The 25,368-nt window shown below is 47.6% G+C and overlaps 1 protein-coding gene across 1 annotated transcript; it reads right to left on the bottom strand.

Annotated features, from left to right (window-relative positions):
- Positions 1 to 1,538: 1,538 nt before the first annotated feature.
- LOC306949489 (TGF-beta receptor type-2-like) lies at positions 1,539 to 25,368 on the bottom strand (the record flags this gene model as incomplete). The annotated part of the gene is made up of 7 exons (XM_079539399.1): positions 1,539 to 1,751; positions 5,061 to 5,188; positions 5,743 to 5,884; positions 6,058 to 7,019; positions 9,161 to 9,363; positions 11,909 to 12,059; positions 25,152 to 25,368. The coding sequence occupies 7 exons, from the start codon at positions 25,366 to 25,368 to the stop codon at positions 1,539 to 1,541; spliced, it is 2,016 nt and encodes a 671-aa protein (XP_079395525.1).

Below are 25,368 nucleotides of genomic sequence, written 5' to 3' on the forward strand. Positions count from 1 at the left end.
CATTCTTTTGAGAAGAATATCTGCAGTAGAAACTGTCAAGTCTAGAGGAAGGCCTGCTTCTCTAGGAGGATTTCCCTTTCTGCCTTCAAAAGCACATGAGCAGCCTCCAACTTCCAGTTTGCACACGTTGATTCCACTCTGCGTCCCTATCACTTCTGGAAGGCCAGACAGAGACTTATACACCTCTCAAACCGAATTGGGAAGAAGTAGTAAATATATACATCGTTGCTATGATCAAACAACTTGATGAAAGTATAGTGAGGAAACTTTGCACTGAATGCTAAATGAAAGAAGGATTTGACAACTTAGAGGGAGTTTGGTGTGATGAAAGCTGCCTAGTGCCTCCTGTTCCTTCTGGGCTTACGGAGAACAGTCATTAATGTGTTAAATGAGACTGACGTTTAGTGTGTGTGGAAAAGAGTATTGTTATGGCAAACTGGAGGTGTGCTTTGAGGGAAGGGGCTCACTTGAGCACTGTAAGGTGACAGGAAGGAGCAGCCAGGCATGCTGTGCTGGCAAGCAAAGCATTCCTCTTTCACACTATCCTGAAAGAACCTCTGTGTAGGTGCACATCAGGTGTGGGCTTGCAGGACTTCTTGGTAGCAGTGAGAGGTTTTATTACCTTTTGCTTACAAGAGTGGAAGGATTAAGATTTGCACAACACTGTGGTTCGATGTGGTGTGACTTACCTTTCTCATTCAGTTAATTGCCTTTCTACTGCAGAGGCTGCCTGGCTCGGTCTGGGAGTTATGGGGAGTAAAGGTCCTTGCTCTGTCTGATCGTGTTTCTTCAAGTTGAGTAATGCTGTGGAGGAGGGGAAGTAACCGCAGGAAGAATTGGCAACCGTGTTTGTGTTGGCAGTGTTAGTGTGGTAAGATCTGGTTGGGGGTGGCTGGGGACCGGACTGGTGGCAGGGGTGTGGGAGGTGTGCTGGTAGGGAGTTTGCCAACACTGAGTGGAGATCTCTTAGAGCAGCAGGAGGTCTCAGGATCAGCAGTGCCTGTGTTGGTCACTTGGTTTTATTTCTGTGTGTGTTGTTTTTTTTTTTGTTTTTTTTTTTTTACTGTTGAAAGAATTTCACCTGAGTAACTTCCATGCTCTTTGTTCCACTGCAACCTGTAACATCTCAGGCTGCTATCTCATCTTTTTTGGGGTTTCTTTTTGGGGTGTGTGTGTGTGCACGCACGCGCCATTCAAGAAGTGTGTGAGCTGTGCAGAGTGAGCAGTTAGAAGAGAAACTCCTGATGACAGCCTGGAAGGACTTCTAAAGATGGGCATGGAGTTCATGTACTTATTAATAAAAGATTAAATGTTATTGTTTTAAAAAATAATAGAAGAAATGCTTTGCACCATTATACACTTAAAGTAAGTACAAAATCAGTTCATATATAGTGTTGCGCTTAAAAAAAAATAAAAATAAAAAAATTGATTCCACAGTTCAGCCCATCACTGGGAGGAAACAGATGTAATAAATAAGTTATGCACTATATCGTAGTTCCTTTCCTGGGACTCTCATGCTGAGGCTCCGTGCTGCTGCATCATGGCATGCTCCTGCTCCCATCATTGCCCTGCTGCTCCCCTCCCGCAGAGGCTGTTTTGCCGACCTCGTTGTCCGTGTTGTTGTTGAGGATGTCGTCGCAATCCATCTGCGCCATCAGGTTGAAGCGCTCGGCCACGCAGTGTGCGGTGAGGCGAGCCTCGGGGTCATGGTCCCAGCACTCCGTGATGGTGTCACACAGGAAGCGCATCCCCTGCGGTCAGAAGGATTGGTGTTAGGAGCTGAAGGAAGGGAAGAGAGGAGCGAGAAGCTGATCTAAAGCTTTTATGCTTTGCTGGGCTTTGGGCAGCTTCCTGCAGAAATGCAGTAGGTAAGTTATGGTATGTGGTGATGTTTGTGTGTTGAGATAGGGCCCTAACGCGTCCCCATCTCCTCAGCCTTGGCCATTGAGATGGAGCACCCTGAATTCAGGAGGAAAGGGGAGGTGCAGGTGGTCACCCACAGCACTGGGAGCTGAGCCCAGCTCTGGATGTCCCCCACACATAGAGGGTTGGGTAGGGGCACCTTGAAGGTAAGTCTGGAATTAAACTTCTTAACGTGACTTTGTTTCAGCAGCTTTCTCAAAGGGGAAACCACACCAAGTAGTTCAGCACTGCATTGAATAGTTTCTCACCATAGAATCATGTCTTACGTGGGATTGGATGCTCTTCATCATGCTTCAAAATGCTCAGTTCCTCTGGATTACAATGGTTAGAAACCCCAGTAATGTCTCTCTTCAGAAAATCACACAAATAGAGTCCCAATATTTTAGGCTCAGGACAGAAGTACTGCACTGATGTTTTCCCCCTTTGAAGCTAGCAGGAGCAGCAGCAGCTACATCGAACCTTCCTTTGACTCTGTAATTCCTATCATGTGCTTTTTTCATCACTGACAACAGAAGTTGCGACACAGTGGAAAAATCATTATTCTAAATAAAGCTTTGTGGTTTTCTTTCCCATGGTTTTGTGCATTTCAGCTTACAATTGAGAACCCGAAAAGATGAAGGTGAAAGAACAGCGTGAATCCTACAGCAGTGTGCCATGCTGTTGCCTGTCTTGCTGCCCCTTCGCCTGACCTCGCTGTACTGCTCGGAGGCTCGTTGGACAAAGCCTTGCACAATGGACACAGATAAGAGGGAACGGGAGCGTGCAGTAGAACTGACAGAGGGCGCATTTCAGTGCTCCTGTCAGCACTCATCTGTTAACCCAGCTGGAAGGATTTGAGGCTAATTAGCTAGCATCCAAAAATGAGCTCATTTAACTAAAGTTCTCTCAGGGTTGTTGTATTCTTTAGTCATTAGACCTTTCTGTGCTTACTCTACCCTGCAATCTTCGTGTTTATCTGTAGTTTGCCTTGTAAGTGTGGTGCTCCTTGTTATGCTTGCAAAGCAGGCTTAGTGCAGGGTTTGTGCTTGGTAACCCTGATTTCCAGGGGATGCTCAATGCTGCATCCAGTTACAGTTCTACAAGTTGTTTTTAGCAGCAGTGCTGAGTTCAGCTCCTGCTGCTCCTGCCCTGCAGCAGCCTTCGGTTTTGCCAGTACAAGTCGTAAAGAACCAACTCTAGGAATTTACTTCACTGAGAAAACCCCACTTTTCTTAATAGTAGGGGGCAAAATGAGGTGGGAGCATGGGCATTTAAGAGTTAATTGGGCCGCTTTGGGGATAAAAGTCTTAATTGGCTTTGTTGTGCAGTTGGTAGACTGTTGTGTTGGGGCTACTGATGTGCAATGCTCTGGGTGAGTCAGCTGAGGTGATTTAATGCTGTGACCCCAACAATGTCAGCTGGCAACCCTAAACCAGGGCCCACTGCTTTGGCCCTCACTTCACTGAGAGGGAGCACTGCAGAAGTAGCATTTGGAGCTGCGCATCCCCTGGGTTTGCTTTGATGGGAACAGAGAATCACAGAATGGCTTGAGTCAGAAGAGACCTCGCAGATCATCTGGTTCCAACCCCACAGCGGGAGCAGAGCTGCCAACACCTGCCGGTGCTTCCCTTCAGGCCCCTCATCTTGGTGTCACCCGGCACGTCCTCCAAACAGCAGCTCCTGGAAGACTTCTACTGCCTCCCAGCAGATGGTGCTGCCTTATGCTGCAGCCTGGGGAAACGATGTAAAGCCAGGTTTGTGGCAAGCTGCTTCTGACTGATACTAGTCAAACTCTCAGGAACACAACATGACTTTTTTTGTTCTTCATCCCCAGTGAGTATCAGGCCTTATAAAGGCAGCAGCTTTTATAAACCTCACTCTGTTTGTGTGCTAGGCCAGCCCAGCTGTGGCAGCAGTGTTATTTCTCAGCAGTAACTGCAGTCAGCACTTCAGCTCAGCACACAGCACAGGTATGGTTAGGCTCTATTAGAGCGTGACTTCTGACAGCCCAAGCCTCTGTGCTTTTTTTCTGTGGTTTCAAAGTTTATCAGAGACCTGGGAGGTGAACGTCTGAGACGAATACTCAAAGGCTTCAAGCATGCAGCTGTGCTGATTTAAGTTCTGTGTTTTACTACATAAAGGAAGAAGGCAGGGCAAACCCGATGAGCTCACTGATAAACTCGTTGATGGGCCAACAGAAACCACAGTAATTTGTTATTGTTTACTGTATCTCTTTTTTGAAAATTCTGGGTTTGTGTGTTGTGTGATGGAAGGAAGCAGTGTGTTTTATGGATAGGTACAAAATGACCTGTGACGATCAATGCCAGAGCACTGCAGGGCTCTGCGAGCCTGAAGACTCTGTTTCAGCTTTCTGGGGGGGGAGCTGAAATGGTGATCAATGTATGGTGATTTTTACCAAGGCACGTGAAATTTAAGAAGCAGTACTTCAGGTGAGATCTGAAAACTGTGCTTAGTCCCTTGTGTCCTCAATTCATGAATGGAAGTACTGGGGAAGAGAAGGCCATTTGGGTGCAATGCTTCTGTAGTTGGTTGTTCTGGGAGTGTATGTGGGTGATTCTAGAACAGCATACCTCATTACTGCTGAAGTGCATCTACTCTAGCATGCTGGGCTATGCTTTCCATACTAAAATGCTGTGCTTTCAGGCCTTCTGAGCTAAAAGATGGTGAAAGGCTTTCCCTTGGGAAGACTTAACCCAGTAGTTTCCCTGCTGTCAGCTTTTTGCGTGTCTTCAAGCTGTTTCACTTCGAGGGAAGTGCTGCCTGTCTTCCCCTTTCCTTGTACAAGTTGGAAGTCCTTTCTTCCATGCATGAGATTCAGGATGACCTCTAAACTTCAAACTCCTTGACAAAGTAGGCAGAAGCCTGGATGCTCCATTTGGCTGTGCTTCAGCATCCACAAGATAACCAAATGTCATTACTTGGCATTCATAACTTCTGCTCTTGACCATTGATTTACCAACTGTGAATTCTGCTGTATCCCTGGCTGTTGGCTTTTCCATACTGGGGAAGTGGATTTAGGGGAGCTTATCTGAACTCAGCCAGCCACACTGATTTGATTGCAGCTATAGTAATCTTCAGGATGGGTCAGTAGAGAAGGACAGGATGGTTTGCCTCTGAGCCAGCTGCTCCTGGCTTACCTGGTGCACCAGCCAGCTGCTAGGGATCTCAGGCCGCCCTCTGCCATGCAGCACAATGTCTCTCATGGTGTCCACACAGGGTTGCTCCTGCACTTTTGATCCAAAAGGCAGCTCGTAATTCTTTACCTCTGCAAAGAAGCAGTATTATATGATGATTTTCTCACTGCAGTGCTTTGGTGTGGCCTACTGGGTGAGAAGAAATTTGTTCTTACGCGTCTGCGTAAATAAACAGATCTGGAAATAGTTTAGAATTTGAATGCAGAAGTGTAGCACCAGATTTTTGTGTAAATGCTATTTTCAGAGATGAGACTGATGGATTGCCTGACCTCTTCCCGGAACCAAAGGTGTATACTGGAAAGAACCCCAATATGTCTGCTCCCACCTCTGTGACCAGTGCTCAGAGTTGGATGGTTTCAGTGTTGTGGCTGGGATCACCTGTGATCACCTCTGCTGCTCCTCAACCACAGTGCCAGCCCCCTAGGTGGGTAGCTGGGCAGAGGTAGGCCCTAGGTGAGATCTGTCACCGGCTCTCAGCAGCCACCTGAATCCAGGTCCTGTGATGGACAACCCTGCATTGGGGTGGAGCACCAACACCACCAGGGATGTGAGTGGATGAATGTCCCTGTACATAGAGGAAAGGAGCCTAAGAGGTGCAAGACAAACCTGTGTGTGACATTCCTACCTCCCACCACTTCACATCTGGAGGCCATTTCCCACAGAACGAGGGCCATGGAATAGACATCCATCTGCTTGAAAGACTCCAGATCTTCCAGGTTCACCCTGGACTCCAAGACCTCTGGGGCCATGTACCTGGCAGTGCCCACCTGTGCGCAAAGAAGAGAGGTTAGCAGGGGCTGGGGAGCACGTGGCTGACGTCTTATGCTCCAGATGGTGTGGTGTGAAGACAGCCCTATTTGTAAAGGCCACGTCTCCCACCCAGGCCCATGCATTTGATGGCATGCATGCCTGTCCAAGGGGTGCTGAGGTTCATACTCACCTGCCCGCTGTTAGCAAAGTCATCTGCCGTCAGTGAGGGGTCGAGGCGTATGGCAATGCCGAAGTCACAGATCACACACTCCTGCTCGTTCTTCACCAGGATGTTGGTGCTTTTGATGTCCCGGTGAGCAATGGGGATTTTCGGCCGGCCACAGGCTGTGTAATCACTGTGGAGGTGGGCCACCCCGTTCACCAGGGACCCTGCCATTTTTTGCAGGTCCATCCAACTCAGGATGTGTCTGGAGAGATAGTCCTTAAGGTTGCCCCTGCTGTGGTAGGCGGTGATGAGCCAGTACTCCCTGCGTGGCCCGGAGCCCCTGTCCTCAGCCGTGAGGAACTGCAGAACACTGTCATGTTTGAGGCTGGCGTCCGTGAAGATCTGGCTCTCGTTCTTCCAGGAAGAATACTCCTCACAGGGAAAGATCTTCACCGCCACTGTTTCATACTGCCCTGAGCTGCTGTGGTTCAGCTTAGCCCTCCACACCTCTGCAAACTGCCCCTTGCCCACCATCTCGTCCAGCTCAATGGGCAGCAGCTCGGTGTTGTGGTTGAGGCTGTTGGCGCAGGTAGAGTTCATGGTGGCCGGGCCATCATCCATCAGCACAGACAGCTTCTCGTCCCGCTCGGCAGCCCTGCCTGGCTCCTGCAGTGCCGGAGCCTGGCCTTGCTTCCCAACCCAGCTCTTGGCCCTCTTGCGTTGCTTCTGCGTGCGGCAGAGATAGAAGATGACAGTAATCATCACCGCCACCAGCAGCGGCGGCAGGAGGCTGATGGCGGCCACTGGGATGACCTCCTTGCTCTGCAGCATGGAGTAGCCTGTGGGGAGGGAAGCATGGAGGAAGGAGCTGCCTTGAGGGGCCCACGACATCTTGTTTTGATCGCGCGTAGGAGGAAAATATGCAGGGTGGTTAATAAGGCGCAGCCGTTCGCAGGGCGGTAATGCAGGCTGCACACAAATCCCATCTGAGCAAAGAGTAAGAACCCAGATGTATGCAATTATTAGAGAGCCATTCATTTCAGTACTGGAGTCAGGGCCCTTTTGTCAAGTGAAGGTGCAGGAAGCCAGCCCTGCACACCAGGCTGCAGCCCGCACCCCAGTGTGGCCGTAGTGCCATCGAGCTGCTGGTGTGTGTGTGTGGGAACTGGGCCCTCCTGCCCATGAGGGTGGCACAGAAAACCGTGAGAGATGGTGCCATAAACGAGCATTGCTTCAGCACTGAGTGTCACAGAATGGTTAAGGTTGGAAAAGACCCCTAAGATCATCTAGTCTAACCATCAGCCCATCAAAGTATCACTTATCATCGCAGTGCAGCACTGGCACTGCCCAGGCAGCTCCCTGTTGTTTCATGGCTCTTGAGCCCGTCTGCCTTCAGATCGTCAGAGGGGGGAACAAAACCCTAACCCTTGCGCAACGTGTAATTGTGTGATGCTTTGATGTTCGCGATTCCTGGAATAAACATGCTGACTTCAGTAGAGATATTCAAGTAAAATCTTACTCAGAGGTTTTCCTGCCAAGTATAATAACCCAGGGGAAGAGGGATAAGAATCATTCCATAAGCAAAACTCTTGCTGCTTGACCTCAGTATGTGCAGATCATAATTCAGGTTCTGGAAAAACAGAGCATTTTGCTATTTTCCTTGGCAAATTTCAAAAAACGTGCTGCAGCTAATTTCTGCGAGGCTGTGAAAGCGTTTCTAAAATAGGCATCAGGTTCAAACCACAAGATCAACCTAAACTGATATAAATCAATAACTAACTCAGGAATATGTTTATTTTGGAAAGTGCGAGGCCTGGATATCACCTACTGCTTTAATGGCTTTTCCCGATGCTTCAGATCCCATCTCTGAAACTCTGAAGCAAGAGAATAGACTTTTAAGGGCGTTGCGTGCACAAGTCCTGAAAGCAGTAATTGCTGCAGATTCCTTTCTGAGGATGCCGCTTCCTGATGCCATGGAGGGCTGCAGCACAGCTCCTGTCCCTGCTTCCTAGAGCAGCAGCTTTGCTCTGTCTTCCCTGCAGACAACCACAGGGCCCACGCGTTGCCCAGCTCTGGCTTTTGGTGTTTTGCATGCTGGTTGGCACAAGGAGGCTGTTTGTGAAAGTCTTGGCTGCGGGTGGCATTTCCAATGAGCCAGTTGTCATTTTGGTGTGAAATTATATATGCTGGCACCAGCTTTGGGATTAGACTATCTTTCTCTAGAAGCGTGTGTACCTGTTATGTTTGGCTCAGCAAGCAGCAAGAAACTGCCAAATTTAGCATCATTCGCTTCCATTAAAAGTGGCTTGTTTGTTCTAAGAATTTGCATTTTATGTGATTCTTTTTTTTTTTTTCCTAGCATTGTGCAAGAAGCTGTGCTGCTGGCTTGCAGGTTATACTTAGCCTCACTTTCAGCATTTCATGAATTGCAGAGAATCAGAGGGGCTTTGCTTTGCCACTGATACAGATCAGATGCCTGATGGGACAGATGTGGTCCATTCAGAGCTACAGAGGTTTGGACAAGACCACAAGAGGTTCAGGGTCCAGTTAGCAGCTTTTGCAAAGCATATGACCCTCCTGAGGAAGAGAGACAAGCTGCCTCTTAGTGGGAGTGGATTCACAGCTCCTGTTGGACCTGCAGCCATCTGTAGGGAAATGCTGCATCAGGAGAGTGTTCCCAGCACCACCCGCTGCTGGGTGCCAGTCCTTGTGGGCACCAGGTGTTCCCCTGGTCTGCTGGTGTGGGATGTATGGTGTGATATTTTTTTTTAAAGCCCTTAGAGCATAGACTTGTTCAGGGTTACATCAGCTTTTGGGTGCCTTGTTGATTGACCCCATGCCAAAAGGTGCAGCCTACTGAAGGACAACACGGTGGATTTTCCATCTCCTGATGTTCTCAGGAGGCGTTTCTGGTAGGGAAGGGTGAGCCACTGGAAAACTATTGGGCTCAGGGCAGCAGTAATGGGGTACAAATGTTACCTACCTCATACAGGAGGTCAAAACAGACATTGCATGTGTGCCCATTTTCTTGGAAATGTGAAATTGCGTGTCTCCCAGCATGCAACTTATTTGTCATTAGCACTGAGTGCTCCTTCTCTCTTCAAATAACATCAGCAGAGGTACTCACCATTAGTATGATTTTCAAAGATAAGCTTATCGTTGCACTCCTGCTCATCCACACAGCCGCAGATGTAGATGATGCCATCCTCGCTGGGCTGGTGGGTCATGATGCAGCGTGAGGTGTTGTAGTTGGGGACCATGAGGTTCTCTATGGGGCGGTGGGGGTTGTGGCAGAGTGTGCTGATCCTGATGCTGTCATTGTCCTGTCTCCTACAGGGGCCAAATGAACCAACAAAGCATTAGGTTAGTGGCGCAGCCACCCACAACCACAGGCCATTGTCACCTGCACGCCATCTGAACCTTCTGCTGATCATCAGTTCTGTGCTGTATATGAGTGGACGTGTTAGTGGTGGCTCTAATGTAATTCTCGTTATATATACTTTTGAGAGGATTTATTTAATCCTTTTCTCTGTTCCAGATGGCAAAAGAGAAATTTCTAGAGCACGCCAATAGTGGGACTTGAGCCAGGCACTCTGTTGTTTTCCACAGATAATTCACAAGTTTGTTGGGTCAGGTAGGGCCAGCCCCGAGGCCGAGCGCAGGATTTGAGTAAAATTCTTCCTTTCCCAGTGCCAGAGGCACCATTCCTCCATCCTTCTCCTCTCAGCACATGTGTTGGCAGAGCTGCTTGGCCCCATCTTTTGCCCTGGGCTAATTGCTGGTGCTTACACAACATCTTTGCATGACTGCTTGTGCCCACCTGAGGGAAAAGAGCCCTTGGGTCACCGGGGACTATTTCACAGAATCACAGAATGGCCCGGGTTGGAAGGGACCTCAAGGATCATGAATCTCCAACCTCTCACTACAGGCAGGGCCACCAACTTCCACATTTAATACTAGACCAGCCTGCCCAGGGCCCCATCCAACCTGGCCTTGAACACCTCCAGGGACATTCTGACATTTGGCACTTCAAAATAGTAACTTGAGTTTGATACAGCTCCTGGACAACGGTGAGGCCATAGCTGTGTTTATAAGCTGTGCTGGAACATGGTGAAACAGATCTGCCTCCAAAACCCCAGGTGAAGCTCATTGAGCACCACCAGCATCCACTGCCAATTGCAGCATGAACACGATGTGATTGAGATAAGAACCAGCTGGGCAGAGAAAGAGCACATTAAAATGCATTGCTTGCCTTATGGCTAGTCCTGTTGGTAGACAGATTTTATTTTATTCCATGGGGTATGGTCCTTCTGAAAGGAGTTAATTTTGAGACAAGTAAGATAATGCAGGGAGATAAATGTTCCCCTGTTGGGGCTTGCTCTCTCCCATCACTAACTGGACTAAAAGTTGGAGGAAAGTAATTATAGAGGCAAGACTGTGGGGTGGGAGATGGCCTTGTACTTACCAAGATAGGTGAAGGAGAAGCCTGGGGAGCAAATGGCAAAGCTCCTCAGTAATGTGGGTGCCTGGATGATTTATAGAATCATTTAGGTTGGAAAAGACCTTCGAGATCAAGATATCCATTTAGGAATGGCTGGGCATGAACTGGGGTATATTCCTTCCAGAGCAGGTGGTGGTAGCTGCTAGAGCTTGGAGGTGGGACAAGCTGCTGGGAAGAGCTGGAGCAGAGCTAATTGGGGTGATTCACATGGCATGAGGGGCAGCGGTTCAGTGCTCAGAAGACCTTTACTTAAGGTGGATCAGCTTATCTTCTCTAGAGCCAGGGAGTAATTAAGAGCTAATGAGGAGCAAAGGAACAGCTGCTGAGGCAGAGTGCCATTGTAGACCCTTGTTTCTGGAAGAAGATGGAGGTACGGAGAGATTTCACAATTCTTTCAGAGTCAGCTGGGATGTTGGAAATAGAACTGAGGGAAATAACCCACATTTGTCACCCTTCTTCTGCTGGACTGGGTGGAACATCCCTGTCCTTTGTTCTCCCCATGTCCTTTTGGGTCTTCATGGGACTTCTTTAAGGTTTTCTCCATATCTGTGCTCAGGGAAATTTGGGTCAGAGGCAACCTTGTTTATTTGTTTGGGTTTCTTGTTGGTCTTCTGCTTTTGTTATTTTTTTCCAGTCCATAATGCAGTAATTACATTGAGGTAAAAGTCTACTGAAAGCCAGGCAATCCAGTGTTCACACTAATTAGCAGGTTGAGATAAAGCCTAGCAATATGTGCTTCCTGGATTTCACCCTGGCAGCCGAATTAGAAGGGACAGAGGAGAAAATCACTTTGGGTAGACCCAAAATGCACTTTAGTTTTGCTCATGGGAGGCCAGAAAGTTGGAGGAGGTGCTCATTCATCCTGGCGTATGCTTGTATGCCAGAACACATTTCCTTTCCAGGCATTTCCAGCAAAAGCCAATAGGGCTTTTCCCTGGGGATGTTGCCAGTGGCCTAGTACCGGTGTAGATGTCTGTGCCCTAAGTGGGGACAGACCTCTGGGGCAGCAACTCTCCCTCTGCATCCCTGCACCTGGAGCAGGCTTTTCCCGTCCTGATGCAGGAGGAAATCACAGCTTTGGGCATCACGTCTGCTGGCTTTGTGCAGCAGGCTCAGCTTGCAAAGCTAAATTCAGGTTTATGTGGGTACAGAGGAAACATAACATGCTTGTGGTGCTGTGTGGGGCACATATATGCATAAATTATTTAGAAAATAAACCACTCCTAATTATAGTTAAGACTCAGTTGCATCTCAGTTATGATTACAATGGAGGCAATGGGGGAGGAAGAGAAAGCCCTTAGTGATTTCGATGGCATGGGGTCCCCACGAGCACATTCCCACCAACCAACCCTTTTTCCCATATCCCCAGCTCACCATATGGCCACGCAGATCTCAAAGGGGTCCTCGCAGTAGGAGTTGAGGTTGCAGTTGCTGTAGCACACCTCCCGCTCACAGGCTGGCGGCGTGGAGTCACACCACTTGCACAGGTTGGTCTTCAGGCTGCGGCGTGCACCGGCACAGCAGGCTGTGGGCACAGGGGACAGCAGTTGGCCACTTTCAGCGAGTTTTAGCCCAAAGTGACTCTCCTTCTGCATGCATTTGTTCTCCCCCATTGCTCAGTCCAGTGTGTTTTAGAGGATGGCAAAGCAATGAGCTGATGCGATTGCACTGGCCCCGTGGAGGCAGCTTCCTCCAGACAGGAGCAAGTTATCTCTATTTTTAAAGGAACTATTCTTGGTTAAGGAATAAATCCCAGCTAAATTTAAACTTCCTGTTTTAAGGCTGCTAGATGTATTTTTCTTTTTCCTTTGACTTTTTTTTTTTTTTATGAAGCCACTGAAAGGCTTATGTATGAATACATGCTAGCATGTACTTGATAAGTAGACTCAGCAGCACTCAGATGGGAACCTGAATTACAGCAGCTACTTTGCAGAGGTACGGACCATCTGTACATCTTGCAGTGAACTTTCATTGCAGGTAAAGAAGGATTGTGTGGGAGATTTTAACTCCAAACAGGGCAGAAAAGCAGTCATTCCTGTAGGAAGTCTGATCACCTTTAAGCTGCTCCCTTACAACCTCTGGTAAAGTACGCAGGGGAAAAAAAAGGTATTTGCTGAATGGATGCATTGAGAAATACAAGTTTTGTGGCACGTGGAGACAGAGCTCAGTGCTCCTGCTCTTCCCTGGGTTCCTTTCATTTTGGGATCCCAACACAACTGGGCTGCTCCATGCTGCCCTTGTTAACAAGGTTTATTTTGGGCTGCTGAAGCACAAAGGTCTGTTGGTGGGACAGCAAGGATGGCCATTGCTACATCTGTGCCTGCTGGTCAGTGTTCTCCTCTTGTGCCTGCACCACCCTCATTGCTCAACACCCATTGGAGGTTTGCTCTTTATTTACTCATTCCCACAGGGCTGATATTTACTTATTGACACCCCACGGGAGCACAGTGCCAGGCTTAGAGTCAGCTACACTGCAGAGCAAGGCAGCCAGGGAGGATGAAAGAGTTAAATATGGAAATGAGAGCCAGAAATACAGCAGTAACCAGACAAAACTCTTTGGAGACAAATTGTTCTAAACTAGCTCAGCCCTCTATGCTGTTATCTGCAAGAAAGGTCAGAGCAGGAATACATCTCTTTTTTCCCCCTCCTAATTCTCCCACTAAAACTCAAACGAAGTACACAAAGCCCACTGCGAGTTTCTCCAGAACATTGTGTCCTTGAAGCATGAGCTCGTAGGTACAACTGAGCTGCCACATCACTTGTCTTGGCCATGATGAGACCCAGATGAACACTTTCAATATTAATACGCGGATGATTTAATAAAGCTGCACGAGCAGTAAAAGTAACAATACGCTTCCATAAAGGGGTTCCAGATGTTGCTAAGGCAAATGCTAAACATCAAAATACAAACTTCAAAAAAAAAAAAAAAAAAAAAAAAAAAAAAGCTGGATAAGCAAAACTTGGAACAAACTATAAACTAATTAAATGTGGGTTGCGTTTTCAAAAAATAAATTGAAGCCATAAGGATGTGATGTGAGCCAATAAATAGTACAGTTAGTCAAAGTTACTGTGGAAAGACAGTTGGGAAAAGGGTTTGAAGTCACTGATGAGGTGGGCTCCCAGGGAGCTTGGCTCCCTATCAATAGGAAGGCTTGTTCTCCTGCAGATGAGAATGGGATTGAGTGTTCTGGTATCTATAACTAGGACCTCAGAGATGCTATGGGGAGAATACTAAGCAATTTTTAAGTAGAAAGAGGAAGGGAAAACTATGCCAGAAGTGCCTCCCCTGTGACAGCAGCAGGCTGATACCACCACCTGCGCTGACCCCAAGAAGGGTGAATGAGCAAGAAGCAAGCCTGAGTGCAAGGAGGTGGAAGCTCAGTGTGTTCATTATGAGGGCAGAGGAATCACTTTGTAGCCAAAGCAGTGGTACACGCAGGCAATTTGCCCTGCTGCAGGGCTGGATGAAAAGCTTTGGTTCTCAAATCCTCTCTGCTGTTCTCTTTGGTGACAACCCAACACCAAATGGACTTCAGCAAAGGCACTTAGTGTGAGGTGCTAGGGCTGCCTCCTGCATCCTGGAAGGCACCGGAAGAGGACCTGCTCAGGTGACCTGCATGTGAGCTACAGGTTATGCTCCATCTTGTCCTTAAATTGGATTTAAGGATGAGGCTGAGGTGCAGCAGGGACATGTGGCAAGTCACTGGGTGCTAACTTGAGGTGTGGGCACAGCATGGAGTGCTGGGCTCAGCCACGAGCCCTCTCTTTGCTCCCAGCTCAGGAGCAGGCTTTGCACTGGGCTGTGGTCCATGGCCAATGACACGGCTCTGCAATAACAGAGCCACTCATAAAATTGTTATGAGAACAAACAAATTCCTTCCCTGTTATTTACAACACTTGTTTCTGCTCACTCGCTGTCCCACGTGAGGTCTTGTCCCCATCACTCCTGAGCTGACATGGGCAGAATGCAGCAGGGCAATTCTTACATCCCCAGTTTCCAGGGGAAGACGCACAGGGCTGTGCAACCTTCTGGCAGTCTGGCATGAGCTGCCTAGCATGGCCCTGGATTTCCTGCTTTGGGAGACTAAGTGAAGCTAGCAGACCCAATATCCCAATTCTTGCCCCTGTGAGGCTTCTCCATGGACAGTGGCAATGCGCACACGGCATCGGGTTCAAGGGAGCAGCTCTGCTCTCAGGTCCTGCATCGTCCCATGTAACAAATACTGGACTTGGCAGCGGGCGTGTGGAGTGAGGAGTGAGCCAGTAATGTTTCCTGGTGAATAGAAAGGGGTTGATTTTGATTGCATTAGACATCAGTGCTTCCCAGTGCCAAAAAAGACGTGCAGTATACGTTTCTGGTGTGTTTGGACCTTCTTCAAACAGGCTGGAAACCAACTTACTCTACCACTTACTTTTTCTTCATGAAAATAAGCCTTTGTATGAAGTGTTTAGCAAATAATGCACAGTGCTATTACAAAGTGAGTTGGGTATGGATTGTACAAGAAGACTTCTCAGATCTTTTTCAGATGCCTGAATGGCATCATGATCTAACTTCACTCTGGGGAGACGAGGTCAGCCAAATGCTGTGTGTCCTTCTGCGTTGGCCATCTCCAACGTTCCTGGTGTACCTCCTGCAAGTGATCTCGTGCTGCTTTGGGACTTGGGGATGTTTCATGGTGAGGACGTGGCCAGGGAGGTTTCATAGCATCAGTAATGTTGTCCAACCATCAGCCCATATCCACCATCCCCCACTAACCATGTCCCTCAATGCCATGTTTAGCTTCTTGAAAACACCCAGGTTTCTGTTTGATTTCAGTCAGCAGATGCTTTGTGCAACCTGGTCTAGAGGAAGGTGTCCCTACCTATAGCAGAGAGGTTGGAACTAGGTAATCTTACAGGTCCCTTCCAACACAAACCAATCCTGTTTCTGTGGTGATTCTATGTCTTTGCCTATGGGTGAGGACAGAGCAAGTGGTTCTCCGTCTGCTCTCAGAAGTGCTGGGATCCTCCATCCTCTGGCCACCACCACATCCACCTTGGCCATGCTTGAGGCACTGAAATAAGGCAAGAAGTCTCCTTCAGGAGAACTTGAGCTCCCTGCCCCAGATCCTGCTTTCGACCCCTCTGCTGGGGCTGGGAGGGCTGTGCGGGTAATTGTCACCCATATTGTGCTCTCACTCCTGTTTAAAAACAACAACAGCTCCACTGACTCATAGATCCTACAGCCTCTGAGTCATTTTTTATTTCTGGATTTCGCTGCTCTGCCCTTTGCAATGAGGGGAGCTGCATGAGCACTCGCACACACACACATCAAGTTCACATTTGTTTTTCCCCTATAAAAACAAAACCATTTCCATACCATTAGTGAAACAGAAATGATTTGACTTAGCGTTCCCTGGCTTTTATTTTCCATTGTATAAACTGTGCAGATGAAATAACGATGGCTGTAAAGTAAACCTCTCTCTCTCTCTTTTTTTCCCTTTCCTTTCCCTTTCCAGGCAGCTTCTTTTCGAAATAGCAAAGAGTCACTTACAAACTTGGCCCCAGCACTGTGCTGAATGGGATTAACCCCTGCATCCCCAGCTCTGCTCTTCTTCCTGCTCACACTGTGGGACAGAGGCAGCACCAGCACCAAGGGGTGCCACAAAGCAAAGTGGGGCACAGGGTCAGCAGGGCAACACTGGCAGGGGAGCAATGTTTTTTTCACCACAAGAAAGACATTGATCTTGTCCAGAGAAGGGAAATTGAGCTGAGAAGGGTCTTACAGGAAGCAGCTGAGGGAACTGGGGTTGTTCAGACTGGAGAAAGCTCACGGGAGACATTATGACTCTCTACAACTCTCTGAAAGGAGGTTGTGGCAGGGTGGGGGTTGGCCTCTTCTCCCAGGTGACGGCAATAGGATGAGAGGTGATGGCCTCAAGTTGTACCAGCAGAGGTTCACATTGGATATTAAGAAGAATTTCTTCTCAGACAGAGTGGTGATGCAGTGGCACAGGCTGCACAGGGGAGTGATGGAGTCACCATCCCTGAAAGTGCTCAAGAACAGTGGAGATATGGCACTGAGGGATGTGGTCAGTGGGCATGGTGGGAATGGGTTGGTGTTGAACTTCAGCAGTTGAACTTCAATCTTAGAGGTCTGTTCCAACCTTAATGATTCTACAAGAAGGAGAAAGGTATAGGCAGGTGCCTGCAGGGGGAGGCAAGAAGGAAGAAGGGGTCAGTTGAAGGATGTTGGGCTGAAAACCTCTTTTTTAAGTGTGCAAGTCTTTTCCTGTTGAATCTGGCAGTCCCTGCTTGCGTCTTTTTCCACCTTGTTTGCTGGGGACACCAGTGCTGACATCTCAGCCAAATGTCCCCTCTCCACATCATCTCCACAGCCACCGCCTGTGCTAATTCATGCCACATCTCCCTCCTGCTGCTTGCAGGGCCCTTATGCTATTGCAGAACATCCTGGGGACAACTAATATGTGACACTACACTGCTTCCTGGAGCAGCAGATGCATCTGGTTGTGTGAACACGCGCTTGGGAGAATGGGATGGGATGAGAAGGGAGAGTTGTACCTTAAGCATTGCCTTCGAGACTTCCAAAAACAGCAAGAGCATTTTTCCTCATCACCCATCTCACATCCCACATCTCTCAGCACTGGTCAGATGTTTCTCCAAAAGCCAGTGGCCAGGCGGGTTGGTGACACAGCTGAGCTATCATTGCTCTTCCCAGACTGGGTGATGTGTTTTATATTATTTCTCTTGGATTTATTAAGCATTATGTAACCAGCTAACCAATCCCGCATGCTACGAAATCGCTGCCGATTTCATGTCAGTGGAAAGTAAACAAAAAGCGTTCTGAAGTGGCAGAGCTGAAATTCATTTCCACGTTCAAAGCAATCCTTGGAGGATTTCCCCATCTCTTCATCACTAATTTGCATCCAAGCACTGCTGCAACCCATTAGAAAAAAGATATGGAAAATTTACATACAGCACACAACAGGCTGGTATAAGCAAATCCTCTCTCTTTACTCTATGCACAAAACAATTAAGACCAAGGTTATTTTACTTATTTTTAAGCATCTTTCTGGGTTTTGTGATACTCCTTGAAATGGGTTACTCTGGTATGTTTCTCCTTAAGGAGGATTCCTCTGAATAAGAAAACCGCTTGCTAATTGTACCTGTGGTTACAGAGCTCAGCAGAACCCCATCCAAAACAATGGGGAGGGCACTGCGCACTCTGCAGCTTTGGAAGGACTCTGAGCACTAGGTGAAGCAAAAGCAATGACTCCATCAGGCACTACTCAGTGTATGCACCATGGCTCTTCCAGGAACCCTTCTTTTTGGTGCTACAGACACCCTTCTGGCCATTAATGCTGGTTGGCACACAGTGAAGTTGAACTGAGGATGGAGAAAATGTGGATCAGTGAAATGGCCTTGCACTGCTTTGTTTGCTTGTTTTTTCTCTCTGTCTTTGAAACAGTCATTGATACCTGCTAGTATTCTTCTACTTCTGAGCCCATTTAGCCATGCGTGTATCATAGAATTGTAGAATGTAACCTGCACTAAATCATCAGCCAAGCCAGCTCTGGGGGAAGATCCCAGATCCCCGTAACCCACTGGGCAGCTGAGCCCAAACCAAGCTGCATTGGGGCGGCTGGGCTAATGCACTCAGGTGGGGGCTGCCTGCATCCATCCACCAGCATTACCCGCTGGTGACAGGTCAGGACAGAAGATGCCTTCAGGGGCAGGGGGAAAGCAGATTTTTCAAGATGAAGTCACAGAGTACAATGTTCATAAACAATTTTAGCAGCTTTGCCAGTGTCTCCACTGACCTGGGACTTTGCAGGGTGAAGCAATGTGTTGGCATAGGGCTGAGTTAGCACATCCCCCCTGAAAGGCACCCCGTGATGAATGGGATTCACATGCTGCATCCTCAGAGGCATCCAGATTGCAGCCCTGGAGCTGCTTTGGGCCCGGCTCACTGCAGATCCAACAACAGAAGAAAGAGATGGGAGTCGGCTACAAACACTTCTCTGCCTTTGACTACTGCAATCCAAGAAAAAGTACTGCACAACTTTTTTGTTTGTTTTGTTTTTATAATTCTTTTCATATTAAGCCCAGTAATTATCTTTGTATATGCTTCACAGGCTCTGCAGGAACCTGGATCTCTGTGGGTGGCTGGAAGTGCAACTTAAAGATATCATCCAAATAGGTAAACGTGTCAGAAACGTTATCTGGGTCACATTTGGGCAACAGGGTTTGCTCTATTTTAAGTGGAAATGGTTTGCTGATCGTTTAGATGAACTTCCTGAGGAGTATGCAATTCCTGGCACACATTCGATTTGCCATGTGTTAGAAGGACTTTGATGAGTTCACAAAGAGACGTTCGACCGGAGCTGGTCTGAGTATTTTGGGTGGACTTCTGTGATGGACCGGTTTGCGTTGGTTGGATTTGCATTGCTGCAGTTTCATGGGTGCTTGAGGGAGCAAGGCTGAGCCCTGGGCTGAGATGCACCAATAGCTTCCCACCAGTGCACTGCCACCAACACATTCCAGTGCTGCCTGTTCTTTATGTCTGCTAACATTACTGTGTAACATTGAGTTTTGCCCTCATTTACGCCGGATCTAGCAGTCATAAAGTGCTCTGTGCTGTCAGAGGGAACTTCAACCCAAGGCTAGCATGGATACAGATGCAAAAATCTTTCTTGCTTTTCCTAAAGCGTCCCTCATACAGCACGTAAGTGGGTAAACTGGTCTGCTCTCTATGCCCCTGGTGGGAATGTCTGCCACCACCTCCAACCAGCACGAAATGCCTTTTGACATATTAAAGGCACAACAGGAACCGGGCTCCCCGGGGGATGCTTGTACCCTGAGGCTATTTGGGGGAGGATGATTAATTCTGCTGCTCATGTCTCTGTGTCACTTCCCTCTGTATGGCAAAGGATCTTGTCTGCTCTCGTGCAATGACTGGGGCTAATTTTGGGATAGATTTAGCGTGGAAAAAATACTTTAGGCAGCGAGAGAGCAGCTGATTCAGTCTCTTCTAGGCTGGATGCTGGTGTTCAGATGCTCTCAGGCAGTGAGTTCTTCAGCGACATCAGGCAGATGTCCCTTGTCATGTCCCAGCTGTGCTCCATGGCTGAGCCAGACCCTTGGTTGATGGGACACCACGGCTCATTCTGCATGAGCACAAGCACTCTGGTGTGGGACGGCTGAAGTCAGGAGGGACTGTTGACAGTATCTCCACCCCCAGCGTTGCTGCAAAGATCACATATCCAGCTTTGACTGCTTCAGGAACTCCAGCCAAGGCATGGGGTTGAAATGGTTAGTGGGGCTCTGCAAATTGACACCCAACACCAGCTCTCCATTGCAGTTTGTTTCTGCTGATAGCTGCAAATCGCACACTGGAAATGTTGAAAAGGCTTTTCCCCTTTAAATCTTGACTCCAGCTGTAAACGATCCTGTATACTCCAGGGCAGCACTTTGGTGAAGGTATGTTCCCAGACCTGCCTAAGTCCATGTGGGCAGTAGCCAGAGGGATGGCTGCAGGGCACAGATGGATACACTAATTGCCCCACAGAGGAGAAGCATTTGCTGTGGTATAAATCAGCTGCCTCTTGTCAGGCATGTTCCTGGCTTATCAATGGGAAGTAAAACACTGCAGTGTGAGAGCTCCAAGAAAGGCCATGTCCTGGAGCGGCGTAATTGGTGGGAGCAGGGGCTGCAGAGGCGATTACAAGATAAGCAGGCTCTCCCTCTTCTCCTAAAAGCTTGACAGCTACCAGCAGCTGGCAGGAGTGTTTCAGCCCTATATGGCTCTCATTAAAAGAACCAAATGGAGAAAAGAAACATGACTTCGATGGACCTTACAAAGCCTTTCTGGAGGCAGGATCACAGTGGTCTCATCCTTGCAGCCACCCCTTTGTTTCTCTCTGAAGATCCCTAAGAAAGTGATTTCCCACAGTTGGAGTCCAGCACTAAGAAGAAGCAGCTCTGCCCCATAATGGCAGGCAGCCATCATTGGTGTTGTCTCCCTGTGAATTGGGGCTCTTCCTGTGTGAGGCTTTCACTTGGCACATGGTGCAAAGCATTAGATGTGGAAAGAGCAAAGTGTGTGGGAGCTGCTGATTTCATCTCCTTGGTGGGACTGTTTTTTTTTAATAGCAAGATGAGCTGTGGCACTTCCTTGAAAATATGACAATCCATGGGAGAGTTCATTAGTTTATGGCAAGTCGCAACAGCGTGGCAGCTATCTGAAAGCAAACGTTACTGCAAAGAGTTACCACTAAGGGCAGAGGAAAACGTGTCCTAAGGAAATCAACTTCATGGAGCAATATAAAGCTGTAGAGATAAGCAATAGAGTTGAATGCTTCCTCAGAATAAAAGCTTCCTGTTAACTAGTTTTAATGCCAATGATTGCTCTCTGCCTATTTAATGAACACATGGAACACATCTGCTCAGGACTGTCTCTAAGAGGACTAACAAATATCATGACTTCAGCTGACTGAACCTTTTTATCACCGTTACACAAAATGTCTTTGTGATCACACAGAAATTAAAGGACAGGTTGGATGTGGCCTTGGGCTGCCTGATCTGGTGGCTGGCAGTCCTGCCTATGGCAGAGAGGGATGATCTAGACGATTTTTAAGGTCTTCTCCAACTTATGCCATTCTATCATTTATGACCATCATTCAATATTGATAACAGCATTAAGAGCCAAAATTGGCTTTGGCTTTTTTAGAAAGCAGTGTGTTTTAATTTCAAGTGCTATGGAATTATATCTCTAAATGGACTTTTTTCTGCAAACTTAATCTAGATTTACACTGCTGGTTTTCTTATTTTTGAGTCTATCTAACTTGCATCAGTGGCAGAAAATGCAGTACCAGGTTTGGCGAAGCGTGAAGGTGAATTCAGGATAATCCATCATTATCTCAGAGTCTCATGCCAGTCACGACTGTGCAGAGGATTCCAGTTTTACAGCGTCAGGGCTTTCCTTGTGCTTTTCCCTTTACTGGGGAATATGTTGCTCCAAAGTCAAAGCAAAACAAGATGTTTCTTGAGAAGCTTTGTTGTAGCCAACCCTGCTGCCATGGTGAGTAGCACCCTGTTCCATACACTTCATGGCTTGGGAGAAGGGCTCTGTTCTTCACTGCTCTGGATCAATCTTGGACTGCTGCTTGGACCCCATTCTGCATATGCATGTATCTGTCTGTGAAGTAGAGGGTGACCCTTCATTGTTTTCCTCTCTTTCACCCTCTCACTCATTCATATTTGACCCTAGGTTCCTGTCTGAATTGTTGTTTGTTGCAGTGTGATCCTGATAGCTTCCCTGCCTGAGGAGCTTGCTGGCATTCTGGTGACAGTGCAGCCCCTGGTTTTCGCGCTGGTGACCTCAGAAATAGGAGACCAACTTCTTGAATGAGATGCCTGAGGAGCCTGAGATAGGTCAGAGAGGAGTTGGATGGATCAAAAGACAGAGATGTTTCTCTGACAGCCCTGGGTCTCCCAGTCATGATTTATGAATTACATACAGTCTATGTGTTTAGCAAAAGAGGCTCAGTGGGGAAACAGGAACTGGTTTGTGCAAGCAGGAAAGAGCATGCAGCTTCAAAGAGCCACCATCCAAAAAGAGATACCACCTCCAGCTCTCTGTGGAGCCATCAGGGTGCCATGTAAGAAGCAGTGAAATAGATGGCAGAAAACATCAGGATATGTTAATGGGCCATCATTTTAATGGGAGATGGTTACAGGAAAATAGAGACCAAACTCAGAAGCTGGGAGCTGTGGACTCAAAGCAGCGCATGTTATTTTCCCTCTCTGAAAAGCTGGATGTTGGGTTATGAGCCAGCTACAATACATGCCATGGGACACTGAGTTGTGTGGCCCATAGCCTGGTGAGAGAAGGGTGACCATCCCCTGAGCAAGCAGGCAGGAGGTCTGTGCTCCCATCGAGTTCTGGGCAGAGACAGCTGAAAAGGTAATGGAGAAGTGGGAATGGCATTGGATAGTACTGTGAGGATTGAATAGGCCTCTCCAGTACCACATCCTGAGGTAGGACTGCAAGCCATGAGAGAACATACTTGCTGAAATTCCGGAGCAGATTTTTCCCTGGGAAAAATCCTAATTATAAATTTGAAGGCCGGAGCATTACAGTGTGCACAGTGCAGTAGCCCCATATCCAACCTATGACATTGGATGGGTGGTGATCTACCTAGGAGATAGTCTTGCAGTTATCAAAGGCTTTGAGCAACAAAAACCTACTGCGTTCTGAGTCTGAGTAATTATCTGCTGGAGTAACTTTGCTATGTTGTGATCTAACACAAAACCACCTATTTTCAGCTTCCAGCATGTGAATCTTGCTTCTCCTTTGTCTGATGGAAGAGGAATTCCTCTGCCAGACAGAAACTTTCTGTGAACTTTTTGTAGACCATGACTATTTCACCTCCCAGCTCCCAGCTGCTAAAGGCAGTAAAATATGTGAGCCTCCACTGTAGGACAGGTTTTCCCATCCTGAACGATCCTGGTATTTTTTGTTGGAGGTAGGAGGTGAAAAGGGGAATCAGGGAAATCCATGAGCTGAAATTTCAGGCATTTCTTAGGCTACAGCCTTTTTTTCCATTGCATATGGACCAAAGAAGTCAGATACACTGATGACCATGCTGGTGATTGAAGAGATGGGAATAGCCAGTGTGGATCCCACAGTTGTGTCTCAGCAGCCCTGGGGTGACCCCTTAGAGAATAACAAAGTCTCCAAGGACACTCAGTTGGTACTGGGAGATCTTTTCCAGAATAACCAAACACCATCCAGCCATTTTCTCTATGGTAATTTCTAAATCTCTGTGCTAAGAGGAGCTACTTTACTGCCGTCACCAAGCCACTGCTGTCGCTCTTTGCAGGGAGGCTGGGTGACTGTGGGGATTTGCTGCTGGGAGAACAACTGAATGCATGTTTTCAGCCATTTTGAGGAACTTGCTGTTCCCTCCTCTCTCAACGTCAATGGAAAGTGGGCCCCCAGGCTGCTTTTACTGTCACAGAATTACTGTAATGTTGATATTAACACTGGACTCGATGGATGGGAGGTAGCTCCAGTAAACATATATCATTGTTGAGCGAAATCAGAGAGAGAGCGCCTTGGCTTATTTTTTTTTCCCCATGCCGAGACAGATGCTGTCATCATATCATTCACGTAACCTTTCAAATGAACTTAGTAATCATGATATGTTTTGGTTTGGCTTCTTTCAGATTAAAACCCTGCCTTTTAGAAAAAGGAAACCATAAGTTAAATAACTCCAAAATTAGGTATTTCTGAAGGATAATTAGTGGTCTTCTTTCTTACCAAAAACAACCCAAGGCTGTGCTTTAAATAACACCTTCTAGTAATTCCTTCGGTGCTGCTCCAAATGTGATTAATTTAGCAGGATGTTATCAGTATAGCATCCTACACTTCAACCCATACTTTAGGGTATTATCTGCAGTAAGGACTGCTATGTATTTCTGCAACATTCTGAAAGTTGGCCTGACCTTATGTTGTAAATCCCCCTGCGTGGGGCTCTCTGCTTCAGAAGTCACAGCAAGAGTTTGCTCGCTACAAGGAAATTACCAACCAGCTGTATTCTTTCATTCCCCATTTCTGTAGATAGGGGGACCCATGGAAAGTGGACGCGGACACAGATCCCTGCCCCCCATTGTTTCAATTGGATGCAAATATATGGGCACTGTAACCCCAGGGCTTCATTGCTTTGAGCAAAAAGCAGTTTTAGTTGAATTGGATATTCTGTACCAAGGGGAACAGGTCTGTATCTGGAAAGGGGCTCGCTGCAAAAAGGGAGCAAATATATAAATATATACTATATAGGGATATATGTGTGTATACACATACATTGGGGCTGTATATACAGAACGGCACACACACATACTTAGGAGATGTGTATATAACACTCGCTCATATACAAATCTACTCCTTGTTATGAAACAATCATCGGGATATAAACAAGAGACTTTAAACCTCGGATGGGCACGTTTTCAAGTGCTGCTGGAGGGTTTTATCTGCAGTCCTGAAGAAGTGCTATCAAAACCTTAACAGGGTACTCGTTACAAAGAAATCTTTACGTAAGTGCTGGAAAGGTTTGCCGAAGAACCAGATGTTGTTGCAAGGACAGCTCTCCTCCCCCTCCCCACTTCTTTCCATCTTTAATAGTTCGATTAATGCTGCACATAAACCCGGGTTGATAAAACGTCACCACATCTGGACACTGTTGAAGCCAGATCATTTCACAGTGCACTTCGGTCGCTTTTAATCTTCCTCAATAAAGTAAAAGCTTCCACCAAGTCATGCTGACCGACGTACAGACTTCTGCGCTGTAAACACTGACATCTGGGAGCTGCTCTCGGCAAGCATGCAGCGGTCTCCGCTGAGCCAAGCACTCGCCCTTCTCCGTAAGAGGAACGCACAGCTGATGCTATCGGAGCAGCACTGCGATCAGATCACTGCAAAGCTCTCCACTATTCCCAACCCTCCACCTAATTGCTGTCAGGGGAGAAGTCAACGATTTGCTGTTTTTCTGGAGCAAGGAAAACTAAACGACCTCTCTGCTTAACACTGCCCGAGTAGAAACATTTCTGTACTCACAGAAGGACAGCAGCAGCAAGGAAAGCAGACCCAGTCTCCTCCAGCAACCCATTTTCTGGATCCAGAAGCTTGGCTTCAGGGTGTTGACCCGTCCATCCTTCTTCCTCTCCGATGTCAACCCCACAGCCCCACATTCATGAGGCTGCAGGCTGGGAAGGCGGATCCAGGCACAGCGAACCCAGCTGTGCGTGGGGTCCGCCCAGGAACTGCAGCTCAT

The sequence above is a fragment of the Tetrao urogallus genome, assembly GCF_951394365.1.
Source record: "Tetrao urogallus genome assembly, chromosome: 8".
NCBI classification, from domain to species: Eukaryota; Metazoa; Chordata; class Aves; order Galliformes; family Phasianidae; genus Tetrao; species Tetrao urogallus.